The 18,950-nt window shown below is 38.5% G+C and overlaps 1 protein-coding gene and 1 long non-coding RNA gene across 2 annotated transcripts in view; one reads left to right on the forward strand and one right to left on the reverse strand.

The window, feature by feature from the left end:
* Positions 1-18,950, forward strand: part of LOC145445470 (uncharacterized) — a 153,681-nt gene that overhangs the window by 111,506 nt on the left and 23,225 nt on the right. The window lies entirely within an intron of this gene.
* The window catches only part of LOC145445474 (uncharacterized), a 142,026-nt gene that overhangs the window by 46,261 nt on the left and 76,815 nt on the right, over positions 1-18,950 (reverse strand). Inside the window, 13 exon segments of the mRNA XM_080323667.1 lie at positions 1,212-1,440; positions 1,500-1,666; positions 3,968-4,109; positions 4,912-5,035; positions 5,679-5,913; positions 6,442-6,533; positions 9,171-9,366; positions 10,878-10,981; positions 11,530-11,679; positions 13,157-13,355; positions 15,066-15,226; positions 16,528-16,640; positions 18,045-18,273. Of these exon segments, the coding sequence (XP_080179793.1) occupies positions 1,212-1,440; positions 1,500-1,666; positions 3,968-4,109; positions 4,912-5,035; positions 5,679-5,913; positions 6,442-6,533; positions 9,171-9,366; positions 10,878-10,981; positions 11,530-11,679; positions 13,157-13,355; positions 15,066-15,226; positions 16,528-16,640; positions 18,045-18,273 (2,141 nt within the window).

Raw genomic sequence — 18,950 nt, forward strand, 5'->3', positions numbered from 1 at the left:
AGAAAAGGCTGTTTCTGCTGATCGACAGTGAGATACTTTCTATATCTTGGCAAGTAATTTTTTCGCCCTTTGTAAGGATGTTTAAAGTTCCAAAGATGTCTATTCCAAGTCCCAAAGCTTATGTCAGATCAATAACTTGTGTTGATGAACTGCTCTACGTTCGGAATCATCTTTGATTTCAAAATCTTCATCATTAGCCCGCTATCCCTAAAATCTTTGTTTTGATCCAAATTATCGAGCGTATTGGAGTTTCAAGTTACACTGGATAAGCTGAATGGGGCATTGGACCTATAGCCGGTAGTAAATGTAATATTTATTTTTCTTTCCATATCCTGCAGTTAGCATCAAAAATGTGTGTGAAATATCCTCAGATGATTGCATCCTCTATCCATGGTTGAAAGCATCGGCCAAGGTCGATACCAATAACTTTTTTCTTGATATTAAGTTATGAATTATGTGGTACAAGTGTGGATTATTATATGGCATCGAAAAGTAATATGGATGAATTCGTGAAAATTTGCAAATTTTGGGCATATGGCGTAGAGCAAACACTTGACAAGATGGAAGAAAACCAATGGCATTTTCGGAATCAGCACACCAAAATTAGGCTAAATCAAGTGCGAAATCAAATTAAACAAATTTTTTGTTCAAAATTGTTGCCCAGTGTAATTATTCTTTATGCGGGTATGGCATTTGTCCTGTGGGGTACAGATTGCCAGGACAGCGAGATTCGACACCAGCCATTTAGGCGCCGATGGACAATTCGACATATATATCCAAGTTTTCGGTGAACAAAGGGCTGTCGTTTTTAGCCAAGGTTTGCTCGCTGCCAAAAACGACTGCCTTTTGTTGACCGAAAACTTGCCACTGGTCTATACGACAGCATAACATGCACACTGTCATTATTAATTACAGAATTATTCACCATAAATAATATTTTTGAATCCAAAATTTTGTCCTCCCCCTTGACGCTTCGGAATTGAGCCAAATATTTTAAGCATCATTTGTTAGACAACACAATAATTTCATGAGTTGAGTCGGTTATGAATTGATAATGACTCGACGTGACTTGAGTCAAAACATAAGTAAGATAGACTTGTGCCTCGTAATCTTGTGACTTGGTTTCAACCCCACTTTTAACTATATTGTGTGTTACCGGATCAGAAAAGTAATTGAATCTGAAAGTAATATAAAAATATCTAGGCACGGACCTCTTCGTAGGGGTTGGCCATTGTTATCCAGTGGGTGACATATTGACTCAATCCGTCGATGCATATCTGGCCATAGTCCACAAAAGATTCCACGATATCTGCGTCATTCCATCCTTCCAGAAACAACACTGGCATGTCGTGATGGTACAGTTCTGCAACAACTGCAATCCCGGATTCTTGTAGGCTTTCAAAAAGTGCTTGATAGTAGTCTATTCCTGATACATACACCCTGAAACGAAATTCTGTTATATAGTAAATGGACTAGCGTGTATTGGTAATGTTATCTACCTAGCCCATGAGATGGAGATTCTGTAATGGCTGACACCAGTTGCCTTGACCATAGCCACGTAAGTGGTCATATTCATCCCGTAAGTGCCCACAGTACTGTTACCGTCAATCCCATCGGCATCAAACCACAGAGTTGGTGCCTTACCATCGGCTGTATACCCTTCAACCTGTGAATATATATTAGTTGAAAACAATGCACATAAATGCAAACGGGCGTCAAACGGTGAAACATATAACCAAGTAACAGCACGCAATTTCTCCATCGGTCGACATTTAATTGATAACCCAGTTTGTGACCAAAACTATTCCGACGATATGTTTTCTGTTCTGTCCAGGGGCAGAACCACTTTTCATTTAACGACATTGGAATCGATGTTCAATGAACTGAACAATCCGGTCCTATGCCGGCAGAAAGAACATTTGCATCATAGGCGCTGAACCTGGGTATGCAAGGTATGCCACGCATAACTAGACAATTTTTTAGGTATGCGGCATACCTAGAATTCGGTTTGGCATGGATCGGCATGGACGCCGATTGTGTTATTTAGAACAAATCGCGATGTATTTCCGTTTACGACATTACCTGCTGTCGCTTATGTGAGCTGGGTAACCCGTTGCGTGCGGCCAATTAGCGACAAACAGAGCGTTGCCAATGTAACGCGACGCGATCTGCCGCTACGATGATCGCGAAATTATGTCATTGATTGCCATGCGCTCGGCAATCATCGTTTGGGACGATTGCCTGATTTATCGCGTCTCCAACAAGCCTCGCTTCACCGGCTTGGACAATCTCATCAGCAGTAGGCCCGGTGCGCACTGCACCATTGTACCATCGCTAGCCTGCACTATCGCATCCATACTGGCGCACGATATCATCGCTTGCCTACATAATCGCATCTGCAACAGGCCTGGCACGAAGGATATCATCGCTGGCCCACTATCGCGTCTCGACTCACTCTCGAGCCTAGCATGCGTTGGCTCCTATCTCTCGATGGCTTGGAGACAATGCCGTTTAGGTGTACGGTATGCTGATTAGCGATTGTGATTAAAGAGTGACATCGCCAAACTGAACGACATGTGCGACTGTGCGTCCGCCGTGCATGCGTAATTTTATTGCGCTAATACTTAAACATAACCATCATACCATCAGAAGATGTGGGTCAACTGGGTCAAGGCTTGAGTTGTAAAAGACGAGAAAGATTTGAACACCCGGAAATCGATTACATAACAAAAGGGTTACGTAATACGCGTTGATAAGCGACGTATTCAATTGTGTGCAAGCGATCAGGGTCTCGCAAATTGACAGCACCTCCGGACTCGTTGACAAGCTTATCTTTCGCGCAAGTTCGTTAACACGAGGAGATTGTATAATCGGCATTTACGCATGCACCCTACCCTCATGAATTGATGCTATAATAATACTAATTATCAATCCGTCACATTATGACGTCATTCCTTTGTGACGTCATCAAACCCGCATACCCAAGGAAAATAAGCGCCTATGATTTGCATAACCTTAAGATTTCCCACTAGTTGCCGTTGTGTTGTTTTTGTGTGTCTGACTATCAATCACAGTTTCCTGTTCCTGTGTAATATTACATTTGCTACGTTAATCATATCATTTGTGTCTCACGCTCGCGTTACTGTTTTACACTACCGTTGCTGTACAATGCATTGTTGCTATGCTCTGGCTCCATTAATGTTATTTATCATTTGAAATTATTGCGTCATAATTCTTCATTTGGCCTTGAATTCAACTCTGTTTCATTTCCGTTATCGTGCCGGTAGCTCTTGATAAGTGGCACGCGAAAAGTTCTTCGGGTTTCAATAAACATTTGCCATGAACACAATTTTGAAAGCAGTATTCAGATTTTGTACCACCAACCAGTCATACAATGTATAATTCATAGCTGATCGGTGTAAAACAGTGGCTCTCCACCGTTTTGACCTCGCGGACCGATTAAACTTGGAAACAGATGCTGAGGGCTGGTGAACCTTTAAAAATCAAAATAATCCCTACATTTAATTTCAATATAGGCATGCAACTCAATGTAATATTATAAACTTCATTTAATACTGTCTTTCTGATAATAGATACTTGGATGTGGTTCTATTGAAGTTCTGAAAGACGAAGCTCGCAAAATCATATTAAAGACCACTAACTTGATTGTGATCGTTTGAAAGTAATAAAACCTTGCTTTCAAACTTGAAAAGTAATTTAAATTTGATGTAACATTTCTCTCATCAAAGGAAAAGTGTCCAACTTCCTTCAATTTGTAATTGAGATATAAAATTCTAATATATTGACGGACTGGTCTACTGATGTAGAAACTTCACACATATTCCGAAAATAAGTAGTCTAGCTATATGTTTTCATGACTGTTTAATGTGACCAGCAGAGTTTAAGACCTTACACCGTTTCACTTAAATATGACTAAAGTCATTACAATCCTGACAAAGTCACTCACAGAATACGCAGCATCCGCCACTCCCCAAATGAAGCCCTCGGGGAAAGTCCCGTATTGCCACATTCCGTCTTCGTTCGTTGGGAATCCGTTGTCTCGGACGATTGAACTGTACGTGCTCGCAGAAGATTTGGCCGTCCTAGGTCTGATAAAGGGTAAAAAGTATTTTTTCAACGATAACCATACCCCACATATTTGAAAATATACCTGGAGGAACAAAACTTCAATATACAATTGAATAGTATATTAATGTTGAATTAAACCTAGAAATGATTGGCTGACACTCGCCAGGGGCAATCGTCAGCAACTGGTATAGAATTGGAAAGAACATTGTATGTCAACAATCGTATCACAAAATATGACGTCACCGGCATATAAATTGAGGTAATCGAGGCAGAAAGATGGCTTAAGCTCAATGTACTAATTTAGATCATTTTTAGATATGTTTATGTACAATAGGGGAGTTCAAAACTAACCTTATTCTTCAAATTTAACTGGCTATTTGATAAAATTGTTTAGTTGGCTGAAAAAATGGTGCCCATCGAAATTGGCATGTAGAAGTGAAGCTACGAGAGTTTGAAAATTACAAATTTATTGACAGTAAAATCTAAAATATAATGAATTTACAGTTTTCCAACTGTTGTAGCTTTGCTTCTACGTGTTTGAATTGAGCCAAATTTGGTGTTCAGCGTTTTTTCAAGCAGCCAAACAATTTGATCGAATAGCTAGTGAAATTTGAGGATAAAGTTATTTTTGAACAACCCAAATGTACAATGTTCTTTTCCAATTCTCTACTAGTTGCTGACGATGACCCCTGCCGAGTTTCGGCAGAAAATATTCGGGTTGATTTCAATATCAATACAATATTCAATTTTATATTGAAGTTTTGTACAGTCTCCAAGCAGCTGTTCAAGTAATCATTTGAAAATTTCCAAAAAGGGCCTTACTTGAAGAGATTGATGAAGTTAACATGATAGAGACCGTTCCTCGTAGAAAATCCGTTGTCCCAATCGAACGAATCCATCAACGGAGTCATGAAGCCGACTACGTTGACACCATCGTTATATTTTGCTGGGAATAGTGAAACATACTTCAAAATGGATACCTAAAATGAGATAAAAATGACATGCCAAATGCAGTTTATCGCAAATAAAAGTGAGAAGTATTGATTGGCAAATATTCAGAGTTTGTCAGTAAGCAAGTATTTATGCTTTCTCAAAATAGAGCACACCTCAAAGCTACGATACATCCAATTATTGAAATTAGTAGGGTTGTAATGACTCGAGTCACGATTTTTCGGTGACTCGACCTGACTTGAGTCATTGTGCATGACTCGATGCAAGTCATATGACTCGAGACTAGGACTGCCGAAACAGACATTTCAGTGTAACTTCTAATAGAAATGTTACCATATTCTTACTATTTCGTCTATCAGTCCTGATACTTGGAAAACAGGGCCGGAAATTGCTAGGACTGAGGAAGATGACGATATAATGAATATGAGCCATTCCATCGGACTCGAGTCAAAACACTACGACTCGAACTCGGCCCTCTACTAGCTGACTTGGAATCGGACTTGACTCGAGTTGAGACAAAACTACAAAAGTGAGATTGACTTGTGATAACTCCAATGCTCGAAAAAATTCATCTGCCGCTAATCGACTCGAATCACTGCCACCAGAACTAGTCATAACACAGCGCTACATGTATTAACCTTTCAGTATTTCATTGATGGTATTCCGTAGATAGTTGACTCTTTCGTAGTCGTCCAATGCCTGTGTGTTCTCAAGAGTCTGATAGCCGGAATCATCAACATAAATAGGCATGGTGGAGCCGTATTTGGCAGAAACAAGATACAGGATCCTGCGTACGCCCCACGGAACCGGAGACCAATTAAGGGCGGCTGGGAAATCTTGAGACGCCGATGTATCTTGCGTGAATGCAACATTCTGTCAATATAAAAGTAAATGAATGTTTTTGGTAATATACAGATCAAACAGACAGACATTTACTTCATAAAATTTGACTGTAGGTGACGATATGACATATAAAGGCGCTGTCTTCCGTCACCTCCATGATAGTGAAGTAAAAGTGTATTAATTTAAAAAATGAAACGTTTGACAGTCTGCAATTGTAGGATAGAGAAGAAAAAATAAACACAAACACATAATAAAGACAGCAGTCATGATAACATACTAATTAAAGCAATATGTAATCAAAAAACAGAAGCATGATATATCAATCAACAGGCAGTGACTCTCAGTTCTTGTGAAACATCGAGTTCTTATTTTCATATTTGAGAAGTGAGTATTTTTAGTTCTAATTACAAGCTTTCAAAAGTGAGTAGTTATAGTTTCAGTTCTAGTTGAAATTTTTCAAAAGTGAGTAGTTCTAGTTGCGAATTTTGTAAAGTGAGTAGTTCTACTTTTAGTTCTAGTTGCGAAAATGACTTTTTGATAGTCAGTTTATAATCTTACCATGTCTTGCAAATATCCTGCAGGAGCGCCACCGGTACCATCTCGAGTGAGCAACACTGTTCCAGGAATGACCACTATGAAGTCTGCCTTGCCTGGAAATAGCAAGGGTGGCAAAATTAGAAAGCTGTCATAACATGATTGTATTATTACTAGGGCTCGGCACAATGATTCCTGTCGAGTAATGAGAGATGATTTTTCGAATAGGGAAATTATATGCTGCTATATCCACTAAGACAGGGGCGGGCAACTTCTCCAGTCAGCGGGCCGGATAAAGGAAAATTAGGTACTTGGCGGGCCGGATTGCTGAATCGATACATTATTCGCCCATTTATCCACATATACAAGGAATAAATCGTATTTAATGAATGTATTTTAGTGACAGCAATGTCACTTCAAAGCCATTTCTCGCCGATAATGACGAAGACAATGTGGATTTGTGAATAGCATTGTCATACAGGTGCCACCATGTCTGCTTCTATCTGATCAATCAACACACGGTGCGATCCTTAATTAGGATTTCCAGGCGTTCGATAACCCCGGTAGCCTACCCCAAATTTACCAAGATATCAATTCATTAGGGTTGAGTAGGTGACGAGATAGCGTCGTTGTTCAACTGTGTGGCCTGATTAATCTCGATATTGAATTCATGCGGTCCGCGTCCTCTACGAAATTTGAAAAGTGGCCCGCGACCCCTGGTATAAGCGGTGTCTTACTAGGGTTACCATATGTTCTCTTTTAAGAGGATTTGTACTCTCTTTTGACTTTTTCGAAAGTGTCCTCGGAGGACGCCCAAATGTCCTCTTTATTTGAGATTTTGTCCTCTGTTATGAGAATTTCGGTTAAATATATCGCAAAATCGATTAAGATACAGTAAATTAGCACTGAAGTAACGCACCAGCGACTATTTCGGAAGATGAGCCTCAAAGTTGACCTTTTTTTAGTCAACCGCCTGATAATGTGAAAGGAAAAACTGTATTTGGGCGCCGAACGAGAAAGTTGACCTTTCTTTTTTTAGTCAACCGACCACGAAGTGGGAAAAATTTACCAATTTTTCAGGATTTTCCTCCGGTTTTGCAAGTCTGAAAATTTTGAAAAAGTGTCCTCTTTTCAGATTTATAAAATATGGTAAACCTACGTCTTACAAAAGCTTTGAAGTGTGACGTGCTGCAAGTCGGCGGTTACGGAATGAAAAATAAGAAATATCAGCCTGGTGTAAATGACCATTGTAGTCGACAAACACCATAATTACCACAAACGACATTAGGGTTGAGTACATCATAAATGCCGATAATGCAAGTCTTCTCGCCACTCTCGCACACTGCGCATACACGTATATCATAACATATACAGTCACTAAAATTTGACATAGTAAGCAAGTAGTGGGTAATCTCGGTAGACTGGGGCCGGGGCCACACTATTTAAGACGGAAAACTCTCCGCGGGCAGGACAAAATCCCTTACGGATCCGGCCCGCGGGCCGTATGTTGCCCGCCCCTGCACTAAGAGTTAATATATCAACGAGAATTATGGTTTTGATACTGTGTTCCGCAGTGGAAGCCTTGAAATCTCGATTGATCGTATCGCAACATACCAAAACACGGACTACAAAGCAGTGCAATGAAATAGGTATCGCCAAGAAAATACAAAAATATTCGATGTGGTGTGCATATTTGAACTTTCAACACCCTTCATAATGTTATTATATTGAGAGATACTCAAACACCCAAGTCGAAGCCTAATACTCGACTCAAAATTGAACTGCTCATGTACTGAATTTCACCCAGCCCTAATTATTGCAAGCCCAATCAATAGCCCTATATTCTCAAGGCAAAATGCTATCATAGGATAAATCCATCTTGTCATCTTTTCTCCCTACTCATTACATCTTATCAGTCCCAAAGGTAATCAGTAATGAATCGATTTTATTTTACATTTTCGGAGCATCCAAACGGGTTTTCCCTACGTGCTCTACTCACCCAAGTGATTATGCGTTTACACTACTTCCAATTCTACTTGACAATTTTTTAGGCAACACTTCTCACTTTCACAATTTGGATTTTGACAAATAGAAAGTATTTTAAGATAAGTTTACATCATTTTTATAAGTGAAATTATAAAAACACCCCCCGAAACACGAAACTGGATATGTATTTTCAAGACATTCTGTGTGAATCGCAAAGATACATTTTGCCATTTCAAAAGCAGCCCCTCCCTTCAATTAACTGCCAAAAGTACATGGCACCTCGATCAATATCTCCTTTTCAAAACCACCTACTTGGTACTTTTCATGCACTTCATTTTCTACTACCCCCAGATGTAGTTTTGACATGTCTTAGAAATTGCTACTTCTACTTGGGATTAAGTTGAAAATCTGCGACGCTACTTGTACTGCTACCTGAGTAGCAACTACGATGATCATTATCATGTCAGGAATGTTTGGAATATAGAAAAGTTTTTCTATACAGTACGATATGAGCTTCCACTTGATATAATATGCCGTGCTCAGTAGCACTTGAATTAGGGTTGGATAGAAGAGATCCTCTGAGTGGCTTGATTCTGAATCGAGTATTGGAGTATCGTTCAGCGTGGCGTCAGTACAGAATGAATGAAGGGGAAAGTTTAATTATGTACCTTTTATGCGACCACAAAAAACATGTTGATGGTGCAGACGAAAACAAATCTGACCTTTCTCTCACATAATCTTAAATAGGTAATATATAACGAACGCACCCATGATATCGAAATCGATTGGCGCCACGGTCATAGCTTGGCTCATTTCAGCGGGATAACTGCCGTTCACGAATATCGGGTTCGCAAACCAGCCCAGTCTGAATTCTTGAGCTCTCATCGCGGCTTCAACATCAGTCGAAGTGCTTGCGCTCGAGTCTGCCGGTTCGTACCAGTCGGTGGACAATGCAATGGAAACCTAGAAATAGATGGATGAGTCAGAATTGTACAAACCCCCAATGAAGTTAGTTGGCGGTCAGCTAGCTACTCGTTTTTTGAGCAGATCTACTTATAGTTGTAGTTGCGGATTTTGAAAAGTGACTGGTTCTAGATCTAGTTGGGCGTTTGAGAAATAATTTGGTCGCTGAACAAGTAGAAACAATTGTCATCGTTTTGCATGAATCATGATACAAGTTTTCTGTTTTGTGATGCTCTTGCAGCCATTGCTAGGTCAGAGTCATCAATATTAACAGTGGCGAAGCTACTTCGTAAGGGCAGTCAGTTCCAACCAGAAATGAAGATAAGTAGTACAATTCTAACATTATGTGCGAAAACACCTGATTTACATACATGAGGGCAAAATAGTGTCAAAATGAAGTTTTTTAAGGTATTTATTAATTTGTTAGGTCAAAATCTTTTGTTTTCAGGTAAAAAGAAATCACTCCGTAGTTTTGAGTTGGTTACTGAGTTTTAAAGATTATCAGTTCTAGTTCTAGTTCAAGTTGCTAGTTTTAAGAATTCAGTAGTTCCAGTTCTAATTGCGACTTCTAAAAAAAGAGTGGTTGTAGATCTAATTCTAGTTTCGAATTTTGATAAATGATTAGTTGTGGTTCTAGTTCTAGTAGCGAATTTTGAAAAATAAGTAGATCTATTCCTAGAAGTGAATTTTCAAAATTGAGTAATTTAAGTTCTAGCTGTGAATTTTGAAAAATGAGTAGTTCCACTTCTAGTTCTGGTTGCGTACCTTGAAAAATGAGTAATTATAGAGAACTATAATCTGCCACAGACACACCTGGGATATTGATCTAATTCTTGTATATTACAGGTGTCCGGATGCGGCTTTTCTAGTTCAGTTTATGTCCAAGTATAGTAATGGCTGCAAACCTCTTCAATTAAATGCTCTGAAGTTTTGGAAAGGTTCTCAAAATAGATGCCGTATCTTTTGAATATCGGCCAAATAGATCGAGGTCGCGCTCCAGACAAGAGCAATTTCGTAATTCTGAATATTAAGTAGTAGGAATGGGCATAGTGCTATGTTATACTTTGCACATTTGGCCTGCTTCTTGAAAATAAAATCTTAACTGAATTTTGGGGATTATTTTATTATAAGCGCTTCATAAGGCTTTACAATAATTATTAAATTAAAACAACAGAATGTCTCTAAATTTACCTGTCCTGTCTATCGTATTTCTCCAAAAACAGGACATTGCTCACATAGAAGTTCGCTAAAAAATGTGACACGATGGTTTAATTTAGGAATAAAATTTTCGAAAATTGGATTATGTGTTAGTCATGCTATTTTACCTGCAATTTCAAAAGTGGCCACATCTAAATATTTGGTGTGTAAAATTATAGTGCAGTAGACATAAAGATGTTAAATTTCTAAAATTATTATTTTAAAACTTTTGTAATGGTCCTTGAAAAAGGATCATGGATCTTCAAGGGGTCATGGACCACAGGTTGCGAACCGCTGCGCCAACTGGTACTCACCTTTCCTCCTTGAGATTGCCTGTACGTTGCGTCATATGTATCCCACGCCAAAGCGTGAGCTTGTAGCAAATTCCGTGCGGCCGTATAAGGGTCGCCTGTTTTTCCTGCGAAATGAAATCTTATTGCAATGTTTCGCTAATGCTGAAGATAGATAGGTTGAAATCAGGGTAGGAAAATCAGAAAATTTCCAGCTTTGCAAAATTAGATTGGAATTAGAATTAGAGCTACACCGATTTATGTTTGCGAAATTATAATAGATTCAGAATTAGAGCCACAAAGTTTATTCCAAATTAGATTAGAATTACTGAAATTGAAGCAAACCCAGTTCATATCCAATCACAGCTCATTATCATACCGTAAGCATAAGAATAGCAAAGGTCTGTACAGCAAGCTTGGCTCGTTTCACACGATACAGTTCTCCAGTAGCATTTTCAGGAAAAATAGATATTAAGATTAGCATTAAAATGAGAACATAGAAACATTTCACAAATTAGATGTGAATTTAGATTATCGGCATTTTGGGATAAACAGTCTAATTATACAACTAGAATTATCTACTGGATCAAGTCAGGATTAAACAAGTCTTGAGTGAATGTCATCATATCATTTGGCAGTTAAGAGAGACATAAAAACCAATTGCTAAGTCAACTACCTGGCGCATGTTCACCGGAGCCATATCCTTTCCAAGCAATCGAGTAAGGATCATGAATCGTGACCCAAGTTTTTACGCGATCACCGAATGTCATGAAGCAGAAGTTTGCATAGTCGTTAAAAAGTGTCGCAGTATTCTCGTTCAGCCAGCCTAAACAATACCCAATGCGGATTGCATTACAAAAGAATATTTCCGTTTCGCTAGTCAGACCCGAATTGCAAATGGCAGGTAGGGGAGAGGAGGCCAGGATGAGACACTTTTCTGATATTTCAATGCCACCCAAAGAGTAATGCCTTCTGAGGATTAATTTTGGTACCAATGGAAAGCCTGTGATCTTTACTATATATGGCATTGTCTTGAGTTATATTGAGCAACATACTTATGGATTTCTTGGTCCTCAAAAATCTTTGCTCAAATGTCTCAACTTAACCCCAGGTGACGTTAAGATGAGACACCATGCAATTCTTACTCAGTACACCACCGATTCATCCCAAATGATGAATCAACTAGCAACACCACGAATATAATATATTAATCATGAAACAATTCATTTTTCAAAAGAATTTGTAGATCATGTACGAATTTAAATGACATCGAAAACCAATTATTCGCGGGATACAGCAAAAATACGAGTTTCATTATTATTTTGTCTTGTAGTGTTACATTTGTAGATAAATAATCTATTATGTGCGCCTTGAACAGTAAATTTTGAATATTGCGAGGTGTTCAGTGGAAATGCCCTTTGGTAACCATGTCTCAACTTGCCCCATGGATTTGTCAATCTTACCCCCACACCTCAACTATTGTATAAACTTCAATGCAAAATTTTCTGTCTATTACCGTACTTTTCAGAGGTAAGTGCATGATTACACTGCAAATATTGCACTCTGACAGCTCCAGTAATGTTGTTTTATAATATGAAATACTATGATAGGTATGCCCTTACAAACATGAATTCGCATGACTTACACAGACTATGATAATATAGTTTTTCGCATTTTTCTGCCCAACCTCAAATCTGTTTGCCTTGTTATTATGCTAGGACTATAGAATGACATTATGGGAACAACAGAGTTGAAAGAATCTGTCCATCACAAAATTTTTATATTAAAAAATTGTATGTCACACCTTACCCCGTGTCTCATCTTGGCCTCCTCTCCCCTATATCTAGGATATCTAGATAGGTTGTTCAAAAATAAGTCTTCTCTTCAGATTTTACTGGTTACCCGACAATATTGTTAGCTTGGGTGATAAAACTCTGCACACTGAATTTGTATCAATTTCGACCTGTAGAAGCGAAGCTACCGAAGCACAAAATTTGGGATTTGACAAATAGAATTTCTCTTCAAATTTTACTGTTAACCCCATGAAATTGTTAGGTTGTCCAAAATTACCGCATTATAAATTTTGTTCAATTCAAACCGGTAGAAGTGAAGTTATTGAAGCATAAATTTTAGATTTGAAAAAAAATAGTAGGGCTATTAACTGTGGAAAAATCTTTAAATATTTATGATAGAACTACCCACAGCAAATGCAATTATTTCGGATCCAGAATTTTGTATTATATTTACTTTGCTTCTACTGCTTTGAATTACCACTTCTAGCAATGACGTTTCATTCCTCTCACCTCCGGCATCCTCCAAATCATGTGGCAGATCGTAATGGTACAGAGTGACGATTGGCTCGATACCATTTTGCCACAGCTTGTCGATCAAACTGTTGTAATACGCAACTGCAGCGGTGATGGCATCACCTTGGCCCGATGGGAAAAGTCTCGGCCACGATATGGAGAATTGGTAATGAGAAACTCCTAAGCTTTGAATCAACTGAAACCGTCAGAGATAAACGAAATCACACTTGTACAGACTACAAATCTGTATAGTTATTGATCAGCTAACTACTGTAGTAGTTCTAGTCCTAGTTGTGCACTTTGAAAAGTGAGCCGCATTTTGAAAAGCGAGTGGTCTTAACTCTGGTTCTAGTCAAGCATTTTGAAAAGCGAGTACCCGTAAACCGGGGTAACTTTGGACTTAAGGGTAACTTTGGACACTAGGCAGTAAAAGATTTAAATGGTTATTGACGGAAAAGGGTTGCCGGTGAACGTCCAATTCTTTTTCATGAGGAAAGAGTACCCCAAGTAGTCTCAATAAAAGGTGGATTCATTTCACTACTAGGTCAACTTGACCCAACATTGATAAATTAATGGTGGGGGTCAATTTCATCAAAATTGATGGCTATTGTAATTCTTACAACTAAACATAGATAGCATGTGATTCATAGATTCGAAACCTGACCGCAGATGCCTGTAAGTAGTGTTAATCCATGACAAAAATCTCAGTGGGCTCACCCTTAAATCAATATAAGAAAATGTGATGTCCAAAGTTACCCCGCCAAATTTTATCAGAACGGGGTAACTTTGGACAGTGGACAATGTGATATTTAGAGCTCGAAAAAGTGGCCGCTTCATCTGTGTCAAAGTGTATCGTCAACTATATTTGTTATGACCGGTCTGATGGCTTTTTAAAATGGAATGAGAATGGTAATAAATTGAGAGTTTGCTAAAATATGAAAATGGGTAGGCAATGAGCCGAGAGATTGTAATCGGGTGTAACCTACTTCAAAAACTTATCACATACTCCTAAAGATGCGCCTGCTGAATATGAGATATCGTAAATTACGACAAATATATCCATCAGAGGATATAGGAAAGTGAAAGTGTATCTTTTAGAGAACAGTAATATATTTGAAATCGGCAATAAATCACGGTAACATGCTTAATGTTTGCTGTCGATTGCTGACACCGCCAGTGGGATACCCCTTATCACCATATGACCCAATTGGTGAAGGCATGAGGGAAAATCGAGATAAGGGATGAATAAGCGGGCATTAGCCTTCATAAACTACCCAATTTATTTTTGGGGGGGGGGGATTAGGTAAAAATAATGCAATAGGCCAGACATAAACTACTATGTAGCAGTTTTAGCCATTGCTCTCATCAACTGTTACGAAATAAGCCTCATTTACGAGGTTTCATAAACAACAGAGTGTAAAAGCATTCAAAAAACTACACCGTCCAAAGTTACCCCACATGCCGGGGTAACTTTGGCCACGGATAATTTACAAAAATAAGGTACCTATTTATGACCGTGAAGATTTTGGATTAGTTTATTCTAATCTTTGCTCCATGACCCCTGAAAAACATAAAACTTGCCTCCCCTACACCCTAGCATTTCCAAGATACAAAGCGGAATAGTTGATAATTGTCCAAAGTTTCCCCGGTTTACGATAGCTCTAGTTTTTATTGCAAGGTTGGAAATTGTTCTAGTTCTAGTTGTGCATTTTGTAAAGTGAGTAGTCTTAACTCTAGTTTTAGGTAACCATTTTGAAAATCGAGTAGTTTCATTCAATCCCAGTTCCAGTTACGAGTTTTGAAATGTGAGTAGTTCTAGTTGTGGTTGCGTGTTTTGAAAATCAAGTAGTTTGTAAAAATCCAATGAAATTAGAATTTGACGAACAAGAGCATTTCGATGTTTCACCTGAATATCGAGGTCAGTTTTGTGATACGAATCGGCGGCTAGATCTCCCGTTGTTATGGAAGATTGGTCGTCCAAAATGCTGTACGGAACGTAACTGTCAACCATGTTGCTGCCGGGTGAAATGGGTGATGCTTGCGTGAAGTCATCCCAAATGCTAATACCTGTGACAAAACACACATTTTTTCTCGAGAATAGAACGTCATCAGAATAGGAATCGGTCACAACCAAACTGCAGCAGATTGAAAATAGTGATTGAAATGTCACGTTGTAAAGTGTACAGTAAGGTAATTAAATAATATATTCCAATTGAATAGCAAAATTTCAGCAAATTTTGGAGGTGTATATTTCAGAAAAATGGTTTATTTCGTCATGATCAATTGTTAATTGGTGAAAATTTGTGATCCTGTGGAAATTTGTGATCCTGTGATATGATTGAAAAGTATTTTCATGACACACCAGTGATTTGACATGAATATATAGTGTACAGTTCAATTCAAATCTTGAATTCCTCCATCTCATTTTGGACACATCAGAATAGCTCATACCGATATCATCTTATTATTACTTGTGATATGCAATCGCTAGATAGCCCGACCACTCTTTACATAATGAAATGTAAAGATAAAATGTGCACGTGTGATCATTACAAAGTTACAGGTTGTCGTGACTAATAAAACTTTACGTACCGGTAATATTGATTCTAATGGCTTTGCATACATTGTCAAGTGAATAACGGATCAAATTAAACATAGATTTTGATATCAGAGTAAATACAAATAGAGATTAGGCAAATCAGTCACAAGAGGAAACAACAGTCACATCCGTCACCCTGATATTCATCTCAACTCATGATCACAGATAACAATTAGTCAACACATCAAGAAGTCATGCGTACACAGTACACCTACTTCACAAATAATAATTAACCACCATTTTAAGAAGAGTGCAAACATTGCTTTGTAAACATCATACTTGTACAAACACTGGATTTTCAAAATGTGCAACTCGAGCTAGAACTATTCATTTCTCAAAACTCACAACTAGAAATAGTCACTTTTCAAAATTCAGAACTACAACTACAGCTCGAAGCTCATTACAAATAAATACTTTGCAAAACTTGCAACAAGAACCAGAACTTGAAATAATCACTTTTCAATACTCGCAACAAGAACTAGAACTACAAACACTCAATTTTCAAAACTCGCCACCGGAACTAAAACTACTAACTTTTTAATACTGACAAATAGAGCTAGAGTTAAAACTTCCAACTTTTGAAAGCTAGAAACAAGAACTAAAACTGGAACATCTCCCCTTCTAAAAATTCGCAAGAGCTAGAACTTAAACCAGGCACTTCTCAAAATATGCTACCGTACTGCAATTCGAATGACTCAGAAAACCAGGTATAGGTAATTAATAGTTTGTACAAGTCTGCTACACAGTGATCCGTACAAAATCCACCCACCCTTTCCATCTCTGTTCCAAGCGCCTTCGACTCCATACGCAGACGAGCTGGTTCCCCATACAAAGTCATCTTGGAAAACCTCATGATAAAACTCCTCTCTCTCCACTTCCGATCTGTCAAACAGAAGCGTATTGTTGATTTAGACTGAAAATACTGCCTTTGAATTGTATTCTGTGCAAGATATAATTTAGAGACTCAAAAACTCTTCATGTATCTAACACCATCAATATCAGTTCAATAATACTTTCATCAGCTCAATACACCACAAGAATGCGACACAGTAAAAAGATAGCAAGGCCAGGTGTCATAAGTTGCCGCCCGCAATTAGATATTTGAGGAGAACGCTAGGTAAATCATTTTGAATTGATGCAGCTGACTAGATGGTCCCTAAGGATCGTATCGCTGCAACATGTATTTTCTTTTTGAATGTAATTTTTGCTCAATTAACACTGTCTCTCTCTCTCTTCAGTTTCAAAATATTGTTGTTGTTCAAAATCAGCTATTCTTCTGTGCCCAACATCACTATTCTTCACTAACTGAAACGGCTTCGGCGATGGTAATAGCATTGCATGGATGAAGAATCAGCTGATATGAAGGAATGAATATGATCGAACATTGTATATTTAGTGATACGATGGTTGATATACAATGTTCTTTCCAATTTTGTGCTAGTTGCTGACGATTACCCCTGACGAGTGTCAGCCGAAAATAGCCGGGTTCATTTCAATATCAATATATTATTCAATTGTATATTGGAGTTATAAAAATACTTCAAAAGATTTTTGCAGCGTCTATGACACAATAAAAATCATCAGTCACAGCGATATTGTCCACTATTTCTTGCTGTTTCTATGACCATATCACTGATAAGATAGGGTTACCATGTTTTGGAAATCTGAAAAAAGGACACTTTCATTTTCAGACTCGCAATACCGGAGGAAAATCCTGAAAAAGGGTACATTTTTTGCACTTAGTGGTCGATTGCCTAAAAAAAAGGTAACTTTCTCGCTCAGCTCCCAAAACAGTTTTCCTTTCACATGATAACTCGGTTGACTAATAAAAGGGCAACATTCCGGCTCAGCTCCCGAAAAAGGCGCCGGAGCGTTACCTCAGTGCTCATTTTCTTCATTTCAGTCCAATTTAGCCCTACATTTAACCAAAATTCTCAGAAAAAAGCACAAAATCTCAAAAAAGAGGACATTTGGGCGCCCTCCGAGGGCACTTTCAAAAAAGTAGAAAAAGATGACAAATCCTCTTGAAAGAGGACGTTTGGTAACCCTACGATAAGAGTGATGCCAAATTATCCGAATACTAGTTTTCAAAAATCACATCTCAGAAAGTAAGTAGATTTTCCTTGAAACTGGTCAAGTAGAAGAGATAGTATGCTAAAAATGTGACCAGTTGAGCAAGGCTTACACGGCAAAACAAAAACGGTAAAGTCTAATTGAGTGCTCTGACAAAATATTTTGGTCCTGAACTCCTCTTGAGTATAAATTTGAGGAAACTTCCAAACTTACTTTTCCCAAAAATAGGTCCAAGGCTCTGTCGCCTCCCTCTCGAAACCGTTGGCCCGCACCAGCGACCTGAAATACGCCACCGAGTCTTTCGGTATTCTCTCTCGCCGAGGGTCAGTGAAATTGACCCAGTGTAGTCCGAAACGTTCTACATAGCCCGAGCCCCATTCGAAATTGTCCATCAGAGACCACGCTGTGTAGCCCTTCACCTTAACGCCATCGATATTGGTAGCTGAAATCACGAATATCGACAATTGAAAGTAGTAAAGTGCTGATAATCAGAGCTGGGCACACTGTGATTGTCGGTACGTGGGAAGAACACCTCAGCGCTTACACATGTTCCAAGTATTATAAGATCGCGTACATTAGATTCACCTGAAGATGCAACTGTAACTGATCAACAGTTGCACAAACACAATCAGGCAATGGATATGAACTTTGCCATCGGTAAGCATTTGCCTGAGAATACAATTTGCGCTAAAAACTATAGCTGCGAAAGATTTTCTATATTAGGTAGAGGCTGCACTCTTTTTCATCTGTCTGTACAAAAATCGACTTTTATTAAAATCCGCGCTTGTGTCAGCAGAAGGAGTTTTTAATCAATCTAGAACTAGAGAAATACATGAACACGTATATTACCTACTTTTCAGTTTAGTTATTTCCGTGGTAATTAACGAGGAAAGTATTTTGCTTGCGGATTACAACACCATAATTTTAATGTGGATATTTCGATGAAGTTGACTAATTTCCAGCTAATCAGTGTGATAATTATTTTTCATTGAATGGAGATGTCTTTATCCAAACTTAATCAGAGACCCGTGTCAAGATGGAAACACATGGAAAAAGCATCACTCTCCAATAGGCCTACGTGGTACACGATTTTGACATGTTGTAGTGACGAAATTTGAC

Source organism: Botryllus schlosseri, chromosome 8 (assembly GCF_051294905.1).
Source record: "Botryllus schlosseri isolate E-star chromosome 8, Bs_hap1, whole genome shotgun sequence".
Taxonomy (NCBI): domain Eukaryota; kingdom Metazoa; phylum Chordata; class Ascidiacea; order Stolidobranchia; family Styelidae; genus Botryllus; species Botryllus schlosseri.